Source organism: Eutrigla gurnardus (assembly GCF_963514095.1).
Source record: "Eutrigla gurnardus genome assembly, chromosome: 10".
NCBI classification, from domain to species: Eukaryota; Metazoa; Chordata; class Actinopteri; order Perciformes; family Triglidae; genus Eutrigla; species Eutrigla gurnardus.
This window is the reverse complement of record NC_139924.1, coordinates 7,061,486-7,079,031: the sequence shown is the minus strand read 5'-3', so window position 1 is coordinate 7,079,031 and position 17,546 is coordinate 7,061,486. Positions and strand designations below refer to the sequence as shown.

The 17,546-nt window shown below is 41.8% G+C and overlaps 1 protein-coding gene across 39 annotated transcripts in view; it reads right to left on the bottom strand.

The window, feature by feature from the left end:
* elna (elastin a) overlaps positions 1 to 17,546 on the bottom strand; it is a 38,785-nt gene that overhangs the window by 6,688 nt on the left and 14,551 nt on the right. For 18 of the 39 annotated variants that reach the window (XM_084019033.1, XM_084019009.1, XM_084019010.1 and 15 more), the window contains exons 6-26: positions 8,198 to 8,428; positions 7,863 to 7,913; positions 7,323 to 7,352; positions 6,222 to 6,275; positions 5,745 to 5,822; positions 4,964 to 5,011; positions 4,762 to 4,824; positions 4,495 to 4,527; positions 4,339 to 4,413; positions 3,183 to 3,224; positions 2,999 to 3,082; positions 2,858 to 2,908; positions 2,661 to 2,738; positions 2,209 to 2,262; positions 1,999 to 2,094; positions 1,548 to 1,601; positions 1,348 to 1,434; positions 902 to 955; positions 701 to 787; positions 250 to 303; positions 59 to 136 (exon numbers count right to left, since the gene is read on the bottom strand). In XM_084019033.1, coding sequence (XP_083875159.1) covers positions 59 to 136; positions 250 to 303; positions 701 to 787; positions 902 to 955; positions 1,348 to 1,434; positions 1,548 to 1,601; positions 1,999 to 2,094; positions 2,209 to 2,262; positions 2,661 to 2,738; positions 2,858 to 2,908; positions 2,999 to 3,082; positions 3,183 to 3,224; positions 4,339 to 4,413; positions 4,495 to 4,527; positions 4,762 to 4,824; positions 4,964 to 5,011; positions 5,745 to 5,822; positions 6,222 to 6,275; positions 7,323 to 7,352; positions 7,863 to 7,913; positions 8,198 to 8,428 — 1,482 coding nt within the window. The remainder of the gene's footprint in view (positions 1 to 58; positions 137 to 249; positions 304 to 700; positions 788 to 901; positions 956 to 1,347; positions 1,435 to 1,547; positions 1,602 to 1,998; positions 2,095 to 2,208; positions 2,263 to 2,660; positions 2,739 to 2,857; positions 2,909 to 2,998; positions 3,083 to 3,182; positions 3,225 to 4,338; positions 4,414 to 4,494; positions 4,528 to 4,761; positions 4,825 to 4,963; positions 5,012 to 5,744; positions 5,823 to 6,221; positions 6,276 to 7,322; positions 7,353 to 7,862; positions 7,914 to 8,197; positions 8,429 to 17,546) is intronic. The other 21 variants (XM_084019029.1, XM_084019031.1, XM_084019032.1 and 18 more) reach the window with 17 other exon arrangements.

Sequence of the window (17,546 nt, the reverse complement as noted above, 5' to 3'; positions counted from 1 at the left end):
CTAACATGCCCTTAGACTTTAAGATTTGTGTCTTTGTGTATTTTCCTGGATATGATACCTCCTGGGAGCTGCCCTGGATACAGTCCACCAGTGCCAGCAACACCACCAACACCACCAACACCACCGACACCCAAACCTGGAGCAAGAGCAAATATTTTAGTAGGACACTTATACATTCTGATGTAACACAATGTGTATCAGGGTTTCATTGATAAAAACACTGTATAGGTAATGAGTGTGGTATGCTACCATATTTGGCTGCTTTAGCCTGAGCAGGTGAGATGCCCCCGGGTCCAACTCCTGCTGAAAGAAAAATAACTGTAACCATTAAAGTTGTAGCTCATTGCTACAGCAGAATTAGACTTTTTAGGTGTTTTGGTAACAGCCAAGTTTGGCGGAATTATTATTAAGTCTCTCATGGATTAATTTTGTTATTCATTGATTTGTTCACTTAAGCATGTTTGGCCTGCACCATAACAAAGTCTATAAATTATGTCTGGCCACTCTCTCTTTCGAATTCTACCACCATCATCTCCTCTTAGCCACCAAATATAGGCAATAAATATGGGCAGATATGTATTTTTATTTTCCACCATTCAACAATTCTGATTTTGCTTTGAATAACTTTTAGTCATGAGGGTGCTAACATGCCTTTAGACTTTAAGATATGTGTCTTTGTGTATTTTGCTGGATATGATACCTCCTGGGAGCTGCCCTGGATACAGTCCACCTGTGCCACCAACACCACCAACACCACCAACACCACCAACACCACCGACACCCAAACCTGGAGCAAGAGCAAATATTTTAGTAGGACACTTATACATTCTGATGTAACACAATGTGTATAAGGGTTTCATTGATAAAAAACACTGTATAGGTAATGAGTGTGGTATGCTACCATATTTGGCTGCTTTAGCCTGAGCAGGTGAGATGCCCCCGGGTCCAACTCCTGCTGAAAGAAAAATAAATGTGACCATTAAAGTTGTAGCTCATTGCTACAGCAGAATTATACTTTTTAGGTGTTTTGGGAACAACCAAGTTTGGCGGAATTATTATTAAGTCTCTCATGGATTAATTTTGTTATTCATTCCCTTAATCATGTTTGGCCTGCACCATAACAAAGTCTACAAATGATGTCTGGCCACTCTCTCTTTCGAATTCTACCACCATCATTTCCTTTTAGCCACCAAATATAGGCAATAAAAGATTGTCAGATATGTCTTGTTATTTTCCACCGTCTGACAATTATGTTTTTGGCTTTGAATAACTTTTCAGTCATGAAGGTGCTAACATGCCCTTAGACTTTAAGATTTGTGTCTTTGTGTATTTTCCTGGATATGATACCTCCTGGGAGCTGCCCTGGATACAGTCCACCAGTGCCAGCAACACCACCAACACCACCAACACCACCAACACCACCGACACCCAAACCTGGAGCAAGAGCAAATATTTTAGTAGGACACTTATACATTCTGATGTAACACAATGTGTATCAGGGTTTCATTGATAAAAACACTGTATAGGTAATGAGTGTGGTATGCTACCATATTTGGCTGCTTTAGCCTGAGCAGGTGAGATGCCCCCGGGTCCAACTCCTGCTGAAAGAAAAATAACTGTAACCATTAAAGTTGTAGCTCATTGCTACAGCAGAATTAGACTTTTTAGGTGTTTTGGTAACAGCCAAGTTTGGCGGAATTATTATTAAGTCTCTCATGGATTAATTTTGTTATTCATTGATTTGTTCACTTAAGCATGTTTGGCCTGCACCATAACAAAGTCTATAAATTATGTCTGGCCACTCTCTCTTTCGAATTCTACCACCATCATCTCCTCTTAGCCACCAAATATAGGCAATAAATATGGGCAGATATGTATTTTTATTTTCCACCATTCAACAATTCTGATTTTGCTCGGAATAACTTTTAGTCATGAGGGTGCTAACATGCCTTTAGACTTTTAGATATGTGTCTTTGTGTATTTTGCTGGATATGATACCTCCTGGGAGCTGCCCTGGATACAGTCCACCTGTGCCACCAACACCACCAACACCACCAACACCACCAACACCACCAACACCACCGACACCCAAACCTGGAGCAAGAGCAAATATTTTAGTAGGACACTTATACATTCTGATGTAACACAATGTGTATCAGGGTTTCATTGATAAAAAACACTGTATAGGTAATGAGTGTGGTATGCTACCATATTTGGCTGCTTTAGCCTGAGCAGGTGAGATGCCCCCGGGTCCAACTCCTGCTGAAAGAAAAATAAATGTGACCATTAAAGTTGTAGCTCATTGCTACAGCAGAATTAGACTTTTTTAGGTGTTTTGGGAACAACCAAGTTTGGCAGAATTATTATTAAGTCTCACATGTATTAATTGTGTTAGTAATTTGTTCCCTTAAGTACATTTGGCCTGCACCATAACAAAGTCTATAAATGATGTCTGGCCACTCTCTCAGTCGATTTCTACCACCATCATTTCCTTTTAGCCACCACATATAGGCAATAAAAGATTGGCAGTCATGTCTTTTTATTTTCCACCATCTGACAATTATGTTTTTGGCTTTGAATAACTTTTTAAGTCATGAAGGTGCTAACATGCCCTTAGACTTTTAGATATATGTCTTTGTGTATTTTACTGGATATGATACCTCCTGGGAGCTGCCCTGGATACAGTCCACCTGTGCCACCAACACCACCAACACCACCAACACCACCAACACCCAAACCTGGAGCAAGAGCAAATATTTTAGTAGGACACTTATACATTCTCTTCTGATGTAACACAATGTGTATCAGGGTTTCATTGATAAAAAACACTGTATAGGTAACGAGTGTGGTATGCTACCATATTTGGCTGCTTTAGCCTGAGCAGGTGAGATGCCCCCAGGTCCAACTCCTGCAGGTTGAAGAAAATACATTAAGTATTCTTTGGTCTTTCCTACCTTTACTCCATATCAATTAACAATACACTCGTAAAAACACACACCAGTTCCAACAGGATATCCGGGCCTTGACCCAGCGCCACCCAAACCTCCTGGAAGCCCAGCGCCACCATTACCAAAACCGTAACCTGGAACATTGTAATGTGACGCATCGTTAATCATTGAGCCCATGCCACAGTTATATCAAATACATGCATAACATTTTAAAAGCTTTTTTTTTTTTTTTACCAAAAGGTAGTTTTCCACCTCCAGGCTTTGCTCCATAGCCACCTGGAGAGAAAACATATTGAAAAAATAATGGCCCAGTTCACATAGAGATTCTCAAATACAAATGTACAGCACATAAAACTCTTCAGATGTCTAAATATGAAAATTATATAAGCCATCTAAACACATCCCATACATCCTGAAAGCCTCTGGTTTGAGTACGACTGAAGGTTGTGGTGAAAAAGGCCATCCTCTCTTTCCAAGGGAACTAAGTTAATTTATTGTCATTGCACAACAGGGTTGCACAATGAAATGTAGTCTGCAGGTACTTTTTGCAATATAAGACAATACACACAAAAAACAACACTATACCATATGTGGAGGGTGGAGGATAAATTAAGGAGCCTCACTGACTGAGGAAAGAAGTTGCTCTGAAGTCTGGTGGTACAACAGCTGATACTTATTAGACCGTATTGCTTGCCAGACAGCAGCAGGGTGAACAGGCCTTGGCCAGGTATTGTCTTTTAATGTTTTAATTTGGGCTCTTCCCAGGCACCTCTCGTCACCAATATCACTCATGCTCGGTAGATGGGTATCCTGTATGAGTTTCCTTAAGAAAGATTGTTGATTTCCTCTCCATTTCAAGTTTCATCGTTTGTAATCCAGCTGATTGCGATATTAAATAACCTATAACATATTAAAGGCAACACTGCCATTTCAGTGATGATACAGTTGTGTAAAGACCATGATACAAACTAGAGAAACGTAATCAATAATTAACTTGAAAAACTTCATTCGACAAGGTAAAACAAGACCTTAAATAGATCTTACAAATACATTTATTTTGTGAACTTTTCATCCTTTAATCAAGGAGATTTTGGAGCTTCCTGCTGGACATGGGTGTGTTGGCAAGCTTAATTCTATTGCAGAAATGTTCAGTAGCAGTGTGGATTGTCTCGTCCTCAGCGGGTCAAGGAGCACAGTAGCATTGCTGTGGGAATCTTTACAAAGTCAGTAATGGAGGCCATGTTTTGCTTTTGGAAAGTGGAACAAAATTAAAATTTCTGGGCCCCCTAAGACATCAACAAACTTCATGACAAAATATCGTCATCATCCTTATGAATATGAATAGAAGAATGCAACTTCTGAATAATACTGTTAGTGTATAAATTCACACCTTGCACTTTGGGTGATTTGAGGGGATATCCGTGGAACACTCCTGGCTGCATCGGCCCACCATACCCACGGCTTCCTGTGACAGAAGAAATCTATTTAAATCCGGATCCTGAAAGAAATTTGTTTGTAATACAGCAATAATTATGAATGAAGTTACCTGGTCCTTGACCCCCTTGTGCTCCCCCTCCAACTGCATAGGATACATCACACAATCCCATTAGAATCACTCCAGCCAGCCTGTTTTCAGCCTCATGTTTTCACAAGCGTATTCGTGAATGAAAGATCAATGTTTGAATATAAACATAAGACAGCGTTTTATTGAATATATCTTTGTAATATTTATTGGAGTATTGTTTAGAATGTGTATTATACCATCTTTATATCAAAATCAACCATCAGCCATGAGTAAAAAACTAATTCTTACTTGACTTGGAATTTAGGTCAGTCCCGGTGGCCACTCCAGGCAATACTCCACGTCCACCAAACCCTAAAAGATCCAGATCCCCGACCCCCACAAAAAAGCCCAATTAAATCCCTGTACAGTGTTTGCAAAATCATTAACCATTCAGATGTTGAAACAAATAGTGACAAATAGTGCCTGAGATTAAGAAATGAAAGAGACTAACCTTGTCCTGGCACTAGTCCACCTTGGTAAAGTCCAGGCACACCCACACCTGCCACAGACAATAAGAGGATAGTACTGCACTTCTGCATCAACATTACAAGTATGAGAATGATCTGGCATGCATGAGCAGCAATAATCTGTTTTTAAGCATTCTTAATAAAATTGAACAGTAAAATGACATCATGCCTGGAATTCATTAGAACAAAGCACTACCGCAAAAAGAACCAGGCGGGATGCAGCTTGTAAGTTACACCACAGGCTGGCTTCATTATCATTATCATTACCAAAATAGCTTCATGTATTGTCTGTAATATTAATGTAGTTGATTCAGCTACTTAGAGTTGCTGCTGTGTTTGGCTTCATGGGCAATTTTTTTTATGATGTCTGGGCTGTTTGTATAACATTGATTAGTGATATCCTCTTCTGATACACCTCTACTATATACACACACACACACACACACACACACACACACACACACACACACACACACACACACACACACACACACACACACACACACACACACACACACACACACACACACACACACACACACACACACACAACATCATGTATGTATGTTTGTTTGTATATTTTCTTCTATTTGTCATTGCCCTGTCAATGTCATTGATTCATTCTGCTGTATTTCAAGTGCAATAATTCAAAAAAGAAGAAACATCTGACACAATGGAAAAATTAATTTGATGTGGCTGTGCTGTCTGGTGAACTGCATCCTGTCTGTCTTCAGCCTTTGGAGTTTAATGTTGAGTCTACAAAACCTGGGACTTTGGAAGCTTTCTTTCCAGCACCAAGACCAACACCCCCTCCTGGAAGGCCTGTCTGAGGAATAACAGGCACTGAAAAAGATGAAATGTTACTTGGCACATATAACAGAGTGTGACTAAACATACACACATCTTTCTCGTCGGGTGTTGAGGCTCAACAACTGTGACTGTGATTCCTTTCTCCCAGGACATCCCAACACTGTTAACTGCTCCCTTTAACATTTTTACATTATTACATTAGGGAAAATACTGTTTGGAATCAAAGGTGGTTCTTTGTCAGATAAATCAGTTTTACTGTAAGTGACAAAGAGCCAATTTGTGGTATGCGATGTCGTAGTATTCCTCAGGCATTACATTAAACCTTTTAAAGGGAATGGGAACCGTTTTGCAAGTCCTTGGGAGGCTGAAATCACAGTATGACGAACATAAACACTGCCAAATGACATAAAAAAAGAATAATGTGTGTCCTGCCTCCAGCGGGCACTGCAGCTCCAGTGCCAGTGCCTCCAAGAACTCCTCCAGTCCCTGTTCAAGTGCAAAGTGCACAGGCATAAGTACAACATACACATACATTCCAGGCTCAGAGTGAACATCAGAGTAATGAAAAACATACAACACAAATATCATATTGTTGTACATCCCATGGCCACTAGATGGCCTTGTGAAACTGAAAAAGAGTGATGAGCAGGTGTGTGGCTTGTTCCAGACTTGACCTCTTCAGCAGGTAGCCAGATCATTAGATTGACCAGTGGTAATGAAAGCAGCCAATCTGGCTCTCCAAGTCTGCCATCACCCCATGATTAAAAGCAACACGGCCGAGTTTTAATCTAATCAGGAGAGGCCGTCAGCATGCATGGCATTTGCCTTGCCTCATCAAATGCCTCATTTCTTTGGCTTTCCCCTCGAGGAGGAAATGAGCCGCCAGCTTCACTTGTAAGAGAGTTTGGCAACAGGATAAAACACATTGTTTGCTTACATTTTTTTTTTACATTTTTAATCTTAAAACTCCCCGTACTTTGCCGGGCAGACATTGCGCACTGCCTTTAAGTATGCAGCCTGGGAGATTCGATGAGGGAATGTTTTATCTGTGCTCTTTTAGAGGAATTAATTGTTATTTTGAGTGTCATGACAAGAGCACAGACTGACTCAAGGGACTGCAGTTTTGTCATTGCTAACTAATAATTAAGAGTAGGCTCTCTGCCACAGTAGAGTCCTGGACATGATCAGGCCCTCCAGAGTCCATGCTTAATCAGCCTGCCTAATTACAAGCAAATCATGTGCACATACACGGCATAGATTTAGTTTTTTACCGAACATATTTCATTGCAGGAGTAGTGTAGTAGTTAAATATTGAACTCATTAGACCCAAACATCCCTCGCTAACTTCCACCCCCCCGTGGGGCACACACTTTAAGGTCAAGCGGGGCTCTGCTAGAGTTCAATCAGTCCAAGGATTGCAGGAACATCGTAAAAATGTACATCTGTTTGCCAAACTGTGCTGTGTGGCTTTCTCATAACAGGAAAGCATGCAGATCTATCAGTAGTCTGTCATCACGCCAAGAATCAGCTTACCTCCATATGGTAGCAGACCGCCTCCTGCACCTGTGATGAGGATAACCACAATTTTCATCGGTATGAGTCAATACAAGAGATTGAGGGAACGACCCTCAAGGAACCTAATAATTGTGCTTTTTATGTTGTTGTTTCAGCAACAACAATGGCTTTTCATGCGAGACAATGCTTGAACCAAACATGAAGGAAGCTGAATAATCAAAATCATAGTCTTAGACATATTACAAATAAGACGCTCAGCTAAAAAGCAAATCAGTCAAAGTATTAATAAACTTAAAGCAGAAAAGAACTCAAGAGAAGTCCATTCCACCAGAGGTAAAAGCACTTCAGCACACCATAACAAGCAAGTAGCATAACAGTCACCCTGGGTCTCAAATTGGAGCTTATAAGGCCCGTAAAATTGATGCCATTATGGGATTAAATATAGAATATCAAACCATTATCATTAAATTCATGGTACCAATTAACTGGCACCATTCCTCCCTTTGTATAAAATTGATATTACATTTCTATCCAGACATGTTCTGCCATCAGCTGTACCTCTTTTAGCAGCTTTCTGTCCAGCTCCCGGGAAAAATCCACCGTATCCACCTAAATGGAACAAAGGGCAAAGGTGAGTGAGGTGTGAAATGTATGTTGTATTTGAAAGAATATTATGTTCTAACCTACTGTCAACCAAATATAGAGATGCACTTTTTACAGATACTGATATCAGATATCGGTCTGATGTAAGTATCATATATCATTATTTTAATAGGTAATAACTCAGTACATTTATATCTTAACATAAGTTTGATGGGTGTTCCCTGACAAAATGTTATACTTATGTTTTCACACACCTGTTCCAGTTTCAGTTCCGGAGTCAAAGTACTCACCTCCTCCGTAGCCTCCAGCTCCAAGGCCTCCCGCTCCAAGGCCTCCAGCTCCAAGGCCTCCAGCTCCAAGGCCTCCCGCTCCGTAGCCTCCAGCTCCAAGGCCACCAGCTCCGTAGCCTCCAGCTCCAAGGCCACCAGCTCCGTAGCCTCCAGCTCCAAGGCCTCCAGCTCCAAGGCCACCAGCTCCGTAGCCTCCAGCTCCAAGGCCACCAGCTCCTAGATTGCCATAACCTGAATGGGAAAGATGGACAGTCAGTAGAGCAGAGAAACAAAGTGAGAATAACTGTTCTACAAACTGTAGCTGAGGTCAAGGGGAGTTGAATAAAATAAACACAGCGTTCATCAATGTTGTTCTCATGAGATCTAATGATTTATTCAGCAGTAATTACTCTTAAAAACCCATCTCTCAATTTTTCATGAAAACCCTTTCCAGGACCTGCACGTAGTGCCTACCACAAATAAAAATCATGTGTTTGTGAATATTCTCAATCCAGGTCATGGTCATCTTTGATAGTTTTATTGTAGGCAACTGGACTTTTTTTTAGGTTTTTGAAGACTGAACTGGCAAAGCCTCTTGGATGAGAGGCGAAAAGTCTACAAAAACCTAAAGCGAGTCCAGCTGCCTACGGTAAAGCTCTCAAAGAATAACATGTGTGCTTAATTAAGCTTGATTGAAAACATTTATGTTCGTCAAGCCAAGGACTGCACCTTGGGCAAAGGGGAAAGTTGATCCCACTGCTAAGAAACATGATAGACAAAACATCAAAAATGGTTAAATTATCTGGTTATGCTGTATTCCCAACACTGGAGGGAGCTATCTGTTCTTTGGGAGACCGAAAGACACAAACTAATCTACAGTATGGGCTGCCAAAGCTTTTAGTCGGACATGTGACTGATGTTATATCCCAGCTTGGGTTTCTGCTTGCTGAGAAAGACAAAAAGCGTAGGAAGAAGATTGAAACGTGGGAAACATATGGAAAGGACATTGAATAAAGTGCACATCCACTGCTCATGGACTGCACAAAGCTGCAGAGAACTGTGGCTCTACACACACCTGCCTTGTTGCTAAAAGTTGCAGATTGGTTGATAGATGATATTATTGATTGAAGTTGAGTTGATACTAGCTTATGTAAGCATGTCATGTTGTTTTTACAATAAGAAAAGAGTATTGTATTTTAATTTAAAAAATACAAATTGCATATATTGTTAAATAAGAGCACAATTTGACTGTGGATGTGATCTTAAAGCTCACTCCATCTCGACTTTAACTGAAGGCTTGTATTGCTTGGGTCTAGTGGCCGGTGAAAGCCAACTGCTAATCGGACTGACTCTTAACGTTGTTTGCCTTTGATTTGTCCAATGTCCTATCATGTGGACAAAGTGAGCAAAGGCAGGATGTTATTCAAATCTAGATTCAATTCGTTGAACTTAACTTTCTCCAGACAACTGTCAAAGTGATAATTCTTATTTTCTAGGGCATACGTGCAGACTGGGCACATGAGTCTCAGAATGTTATATCTCAGTTGTTTTGAAAGAAGCTAGGAGCTGAACAAGCCAATCAGAGATAAACATGTTGGAGTAATGACGGTTTCTGAAACAAGAGGACATTTGAATACTGCCAGCAAGCTTATCCACCAAGGAACTTGTTTTCATCAATACGTGTAAGCCAAAAAATCTGTGGTGAGATCAACTAAGCATGGGAATCAAATTGAAGAGTGAAGAGTGGGGGTGGTGGGGTATCAGACCGGCAGGTGAGAGCTTGGAGTCCAGCAATCTGCAGGGTGCAGGTCATGACACTGAGGAAGAGGAATGTGCTGGGAGAGACAGAGAGAAAGCTGGAAGTGTGGAGTTTCATGACCTAGCCCAGTCAAAACAAATGTGGGCATTGGCCTTGCCAAGAGCTTGGCAAACAGACTGAGCATGCAATGCGAGCCCAGACACTAAGCTAAGCCTCCTTACAATAATCCATCTCCTTCAAAGCATTCAGCTCAATTCTCCTCGATTGCTCAACCATTCCCCGGCACACCTCGAAGTAATAACAGTAATCAATTCTTATATAAATCAGACAGATCCATGGCTTTCCTTTTCCAGTGTCTCTTGCGTTGACACAAGGAATCCGTCTCATTTGTTTCATTTTTATCAGTGAACTCCACGTACCACAAATATGTGAAGGAATTGACAGGAAACAGAAAAAACAAGATAGTTACAAGATATATGCAAAAAAAATGCTTAAAACAACTATGTCTGGCTTGAAATGTTCCTTTTGAACTGTACTGTCTAGTCTAGCCTCCACATTTAGAGAATGTCTCGTGTGGTTAAATGCATTTGTCACTGTGAGAGGTGGAAATACACAGCAAAGTCTGTCCAACAGAGATTATGCATGTCAGTGGAAGAGAAACACGTGGAGAGAGCGGAGGCAGACAGGACTGTGGAGACTTTCAGCTTACTCATCCATCATCTGGCCCACCTGCACTCACATGTGCATGACCCAGCCTGGCTCTGGCAACCCTGCTCGGGGTCGACCAGCACCTGCCACGTTGAGCTCAACTTTCTGATTTGGGATCAGGAGACGAGATGCAGACACGCAGAAGTCAGCCAGGGAGTGTGTGTGTGTGTGTGTGTGTGTGTGACCCTGAGTGCAGGCCTTGGGCGAACAAAGACGAGGAAGAAAGGAAAAGGAACTTGCCGGTATGTCATTCTGACATAACTAACTAAGTAGGCCCGCTTTCAAGAAACAAATACTACCCTGGAGGCTGTGTATTTTCAGGGTCAAAGTGAGAGGACATGCTATGAAAAATCTGGACGAGTGTGTGTTCATTCACTGATTGTTTTTGTGTAGAAGCTCTCTGTATAGTCATATTTACGCCATCCTGTCAGCTCAAACAAGCATGCTTTTCTTGGACTACTATTGTTACAGCGTGTCAGCTCACACAAATAGACCCGTCTTAGCTCACACATTATTGGAAATCTACAGTAACGTTGTTTGTTGTCAGGAACCACACACATGGAAAGTCTGCACCACATCCCTGATATCAAATCATCACTTTCCTTTGGTGCTGCTCCCAGTATTTAGTTTACAAGCTGAAGGAGTTCTGTGCACAAGTGTAGTGGCTCATTTGCTCTGTGAATCTCAAGGCATAGTAGGAAGCCAGAAAGATTACTTGAAACCCCAACTGCCTTCAGACCTTGGACCAATCAACTCTACAAAAGGTCAATACTAAGATGGGAAGGACAGAAACCCAATACGGCACAGGGGGGGGGGGGGAACTCAGGGCCAAGGAGATTGGAAGGTAAGTGATGCAGAACTGCTATGCATCATAGTTTCTTCCATTTAGACCAAAAAGAAGTGCGACAGACACAAGGTTTACTAGCCAGTTTCCATTCAGGAAAGACCACTGGCTTTCACAGCTGTGCAGTGACAAGTGCACCTGCAGGTTGTTGAGATGCAATTAGAGATGGTGTGGCAGTGAATAATTCAGCATCACCCAACAGCGGTGATTCATTTGTGGTGGCTGGCACAAGAATGATGTCAACGGGTACACAAGTAAATGCAAGTCTAGACCTTCTCTGACAAAGAAGGAGTCTTGTTTTCAGAGGAATGAAAATGTGATGAGGGACAGGCTGTCACATTCATCGCCTCCTCATGTGCATTGGTATTAAAACTGATGTGTGACACTGGAAGAAAACTGTCCAGACAGCATGGCTAGTCTCTCAATGACCAGTCATGTTCTCAAACTGTGGTCCAGTACAACTGATGGATGTGAGCCAGTATGAACAGACATATCTGGTTTCAATCTCAAAACTGAAACATCTTGCTCATGCTCCATTGGGGTTAGGTAAGGTAATCCTCCGTCTCAGAACCAGAGGAATACAAGAGGAATTAATCAAAACATCGTCTTCGGCTCTCAGTCCCTTTTTCTTGTTCTCCACGTTTTGCTATTCTTTTCTCTTTTCTCCTGCTCTTTCCTCTCCAAACGTTGTCTAAGGGGTTGCTCAGACCAGACATGAGGTGTTAATAGCAGCAACCGGAGGAAGCCAAACGTGAGAAGTCAATGATGGATTTGCCCGTTCCTTTCCATCTCCTCGCTTTTCCTTCCCCCTTTCCCCCTTCTCTCCACTTTGTGAACCAGCTGGGCCTGGTGAAGGCTTTAATTTAAGAGAGAAGAATTCCATGGCAGAGATCCACTGTAACTGACGGCAGACCTGCGGAAAGCAGACTTCAGAGCCGGAGCTCTGGAATGTCCAGGAATTTTTTGGGACTTCTTTCTCATCGTATTTTCTGTGTTAGCTCATATTTAACAAGGCAAACAGTCAAAGAACAAATGTTTGTTTGCTGAAAAGCCAGTGGGCACGATTACAACTCCTGTCTCCTTTGTCTGAGTTGGAAGCCAGGATCAGTGTGAAATATCACAGGTGGGTCACAGAAGAATGATAAAAACTGAGAGTCTTGAGCTAGACTTTGGATTTGCTGTACAAACCATCAAACCACAAACACAGAAAGAGTAATGGACGGCTGCATGAAGCTCAAACACATACTAAAGATGTGAGAATGCTGCAATAGCACGTAATGTAATGGAAACAAATCTTCATGATAACTTCATCTTCAAAAGGCTCTCCGGAGGTCCCCAGAGTCGCAGCATTTTACCGTGATTGACAGGAAGATTCTCTCCTTCGGCTGTGGTCCCATATACATTTTCGCTTTGAAACCATAGCCTATCATTATGTCCTTCACTGTCATGACACCATTTTTTTTTTTTTATCAGTATCAAATTATCACACTGTTCCACTTCCAAGTTGGTGGATAGATTGCATTCTTGTGAGGTGACGCAGGACAAGCTGGATCAAGTAGAATAATGCGAGGTGCTACAGTGATTCCAGATCGCGTGAGACAAGTGGACACATTAAAGCTCCCCTTGCTTCCTCTCCCCCTCCCTCTCCTGTGACCTCCCCTGCTCCTTGTCACTTCCAGGTCCTCTGTGCTGTCAGTCATGGGCACCGGCCTATGGGAAGCTGGACTGGTCGCATGTTGGACTAATTAAGCATTCACACAGTCACACCACAACACACAATCTCAGTCCCGCTCTGGCTGGTGTGAGCCAGCCGACTTTGGCAGCAAGCCTTTTATTGTTTTCCCTTTCCTTTTCCATGGAGTCATTGACACTATCAATGAGAGGTCCCAAAGCCTCAGCCTGCCTCTTTGCCAGATGACCCCAAGCGCAAAACTGTCAGAGCTCCTACAGACAAACGGGGAAAGGGTCTAAGGTTTCTTCATCTTCTAAGATCTTTGCTTTTTGGGGCAGCATCCAGATCCAAATCAGTGAAGCCATTGTTGGTATTGGTGGTGATGTTTGAATTTTTATAGGCGACATTGCATCACACTTAAGAAGAGAATGGGCTGTGTTTCGTTATGTTGTAAGCCCTCACAATGATGAAGCAACTTTGGAGGGTGTCATCAACCCACACATTTTGGCATCAGAACACACACATCATCTCACAAATGGCTCCAGCTTAACGTTAACTGTAACCATTACACATGATGTGGATTACAAGCACTGCCACCGTGCCAAACTACTGTAGGCTGCTTTGCCCAGTGATGTCTGTGTGACCTCACCAGCATGAGTTCTCCGTCTCTCACCTCCACAAGCACTTGCTTTATTTTAAACACAGTCCGCCCAAAGACCATTACTGTGGTCCCTTAATTCAAATTGTGTTAATTTGACCACCATGCGTTATATCCACTGAGTTTGTGATGTCATTGTTTATTCTCTAAGTCATACGGAGCAGAGCAAGCTATGCTTTAAGCTTTCAAGTTGACCAAACACTCCCTTTCCCAGTTTCTGTGAGAGGCAGGAGCCTCTGCTGTTCTACTTTTTATCCACTTCTAAAGGAATGTCACAGTTGCTCTGCCAACACTGAGCCCGAGTCTGTCTGAAGACCATCCCTAACCCAGTGCTCATACCATGGCCTATTTTAGCTTGGCACACACACTCACATCATGTACTGTAAAGCCATGCAGACAAGACAGAAACACACTGCAAGCATTAAGAGTATACAGTAGTTCACAGATTACTCTTGGTGCACTTAGGGAATCCAGTTTTGAAAAACTAAATTCTAATAAGTATGTTCCATGTCTGGAGAAGTTCAAATGTGCAAATAATGCATAGGGCGAGAAAATCAGTCATTAGACACAGCCACGGTATGTAAAGTTGGCCAAGTGGGTTTCCTTTTCCAGATGGTTTGCATATGCATCAAACTACTATTCTATTGGATATATTTCTGACAACCCATGTTTGAACCAGTGCTCAGCGGGTCGGCTCGAGGCAAAACATGCACATTGAAACACTGATGTCAGACTCCCCAGATTTCCCCAAGTTGATCTGTCGTTATAAAGGCTATGATCATTGTGCAGCCATCCGAGGCATTTCACTATGAAAAACATATGGAATGCTCGACAAAGGAAAGCAAATGAGAAATAAATTCCATTGACAGTGGAAATACGTTATACATTACAATTGCACATTGTCTGTCGAGGTATTGCAAGATGGACTAACACATCAGGATACCTACTGTATAAGGCTAAAGCCTTAAAGTCATTAAGTTCAGCTCTGGGTCTGGATAAGTATCCAGTACTTGTGTTGCACATTTTGATCAGCTACAGCTATATTCAACCAGTGTGAAACACTGAAAATACACCATACCTACATGGCAAAAACATCTACTGTAAATGAAACGCTCAACACTTCCACTAACATCATTGTGATTACTTGACCAAAAATCAACAAAACACACCCTTGGATTTAACTGACCTCAATCCACTTCTACCAATAACAACAAGTTAATTTTATTGGCGATCTTTCCTTATGGAGCCCTTCTCCATCGCTTCACAAAGCAACACTTTGGCTGCCCTGCCAGACGGACTATAGCTGTCCATGCTCCAGACCTGCTGGCAAACGGAGCAAGGGAGAGGTTGTGAGAGCATGCTAAGTAATGGCTCATTAACCAACGCAGTGAACATGGAAAGAAATTACATTTGTGGTAACACGCTCATTAGCGATCTACCATGCAAACATGACACAGAAGAGGCTGGCGGAAAGCTGGGAGTCAAAATGAGAGCATCGGTTCAGTGTGGGAGGAAACTACCACAGTTGGTAAGCGTAATGTGTGGCATGCGTGACTGATTAGACACCAATAAAAACTAATGAAGCCCTCATCTTTATCTTGCTTTACTCCAATATCATTTTCATTCTTGAAATGGATTAGTGAGATTATTGAAAGACGCTAACAACAACATCTGGTGACATCATCAGAGAAAAATGATTTGGGAAGCAACAGGCATTTCTAATGTGAACAAACAAGCTGTGATGGCTGTGTGTATACTGGGTGTGTCGAGTGTGTGGAGGCGGCGTGGCTCTGACGAAAAACAGTCTCCTTTGCAGACAGTTCAGGTTCCAAGATACTGAAAGCTTGACACTGCGACTTAATGAAGAATAGATTGAGGAGAGGAGGAGGTACAAATAGATAAGAAGAGAGGAAAATGCCATCTTTCTTGCCTGTGCTCTCATCCAGCACTGCACGTCCCCAAACCAATATCAGGGCGCACATTCAGTATTTGTGTCTGTCTGAACACATTGACCTACACTCATGGTGTTATGTGGATTCACATGCATGCTTCCAGCCTCTGACAGCCCACAGGACAGGTCGGAGCTCCAGTAATGAAAAGCATGTGTGCTTCAAGAGACTAAACCTCCTCCAAGCTCATCTTCTTTTGGCTAAACACATTCATCAGCAATCTATCACTTTGTGTGTGTGTGTGTGTGTGTGTGTGTGTGTGTGTGTGTGTGTGTTAGTGCGTTTGTGACATACAGAGTATACGGTATGTTCTCAAGAGTTATTAGTCCCTTCCGTCCTCCTTGCTTCACCCTGTCTCTGCTCTGTCCTCCCCATTCTATCTTTCCATCTTCCTGCCTTTCCTTTCTCTTCCTGTTGTGAACCAGAGAAGTAAACTCAGTGATTCTTCAAACAATGACCCCGATATGAACCAGAGGGTTTGATGATGAAATAATCAGGTGCATTTCACATGCTGTGCATTTTAAATTGCTTAAAGACACACATAATATAGAAAATGATCCCTAGTTTGTACTTTAAAATAAGTGGGTGGGTGGTGAACTGTTCATGAGCAATATTTCTAGTAACACCCTTATAGTGAGTAGCAGCATGTGTAGGCCACAGGCTGTGAAAACTCAAAAACACCTACGTATTTTCTACAGTCAGAAGCTACAACTCTCTGTTCTACTGCAGGTTGGCCTGCAGCATTGACCGGTGTAATCCATCATCTTAAATTATATGTGTATTGTAGTTTTTCTAACCATGACTTTGACATAATTATTTGGGACTATTTTATTTTATAACTATTTTTTCAATTACATCACGTTGTTACGAGGCAGTGAAGAGCCAAAATAAATCTGAGATAAGAAGTGAGGACTATATTCACACAATCAATCAGCTTTAATTGGTATACTTATCTAAAACTCATTGTCTAGTACAACAGTGCTGAAAATAAATCAAACAAACCATAGCCGACCTTCATGAAGGAGGCTATGGTTTGTGTATTGCATCACAATGTTAGGTTGTGTAAAGTCTCATTTTATCAGGTTCACATCGTCAATTTCAGGGTTGAATCAACAGCAAAAAACAAAACTAGTACAAGAACATCTACGGCAAACAGTTTAGGTTGCCCGTTTGTGGGGACGTTACTCATGCTAGCTGCTGATGTAGCAAGGACACACACACACCTCCAATGGCCCACAGACTTTATGTTACTAGACACTAATACATAGCATAGCAATGATGAGTGACGTTACTTATATGTAGTCATGTAGACCTAAAATACTAGAAACATAGTGGTGGTGATTGTAGTATTTTATCCATGTGATATCTATAATGAAGGCAGCTAAATGCAAAATTAAATTGCTTACTTTTCACATAATTTGTCATTGCTGTAAGATTGATGTAGCATTGGACATTGTCAGTTGTCACATGGTCAGTGCGACAGAGGTGGTATAGACAGCATGTGGCCTTTTTATCACCCTACATTTGTATTGGTCTCAGTGTGGACACATACTGTAGATATCCCACCCAGAAACCTCTCTCAACCTAAAACAGGCTATTGTAATGGTGCAAAAACAGCAACAGAAACAGTTACCTCAATGTTTCTTGTGAACTACATCGACACTGTCTGAAAGTGAAATGACCCGAGTTAACTTTTGGCAAAAACTCCAAGAGGATTGAATCTACCTTTGCTTGAGGGAACATAAGAAAGGGGATGATGTCCAACAGCTGTTCATGAAGA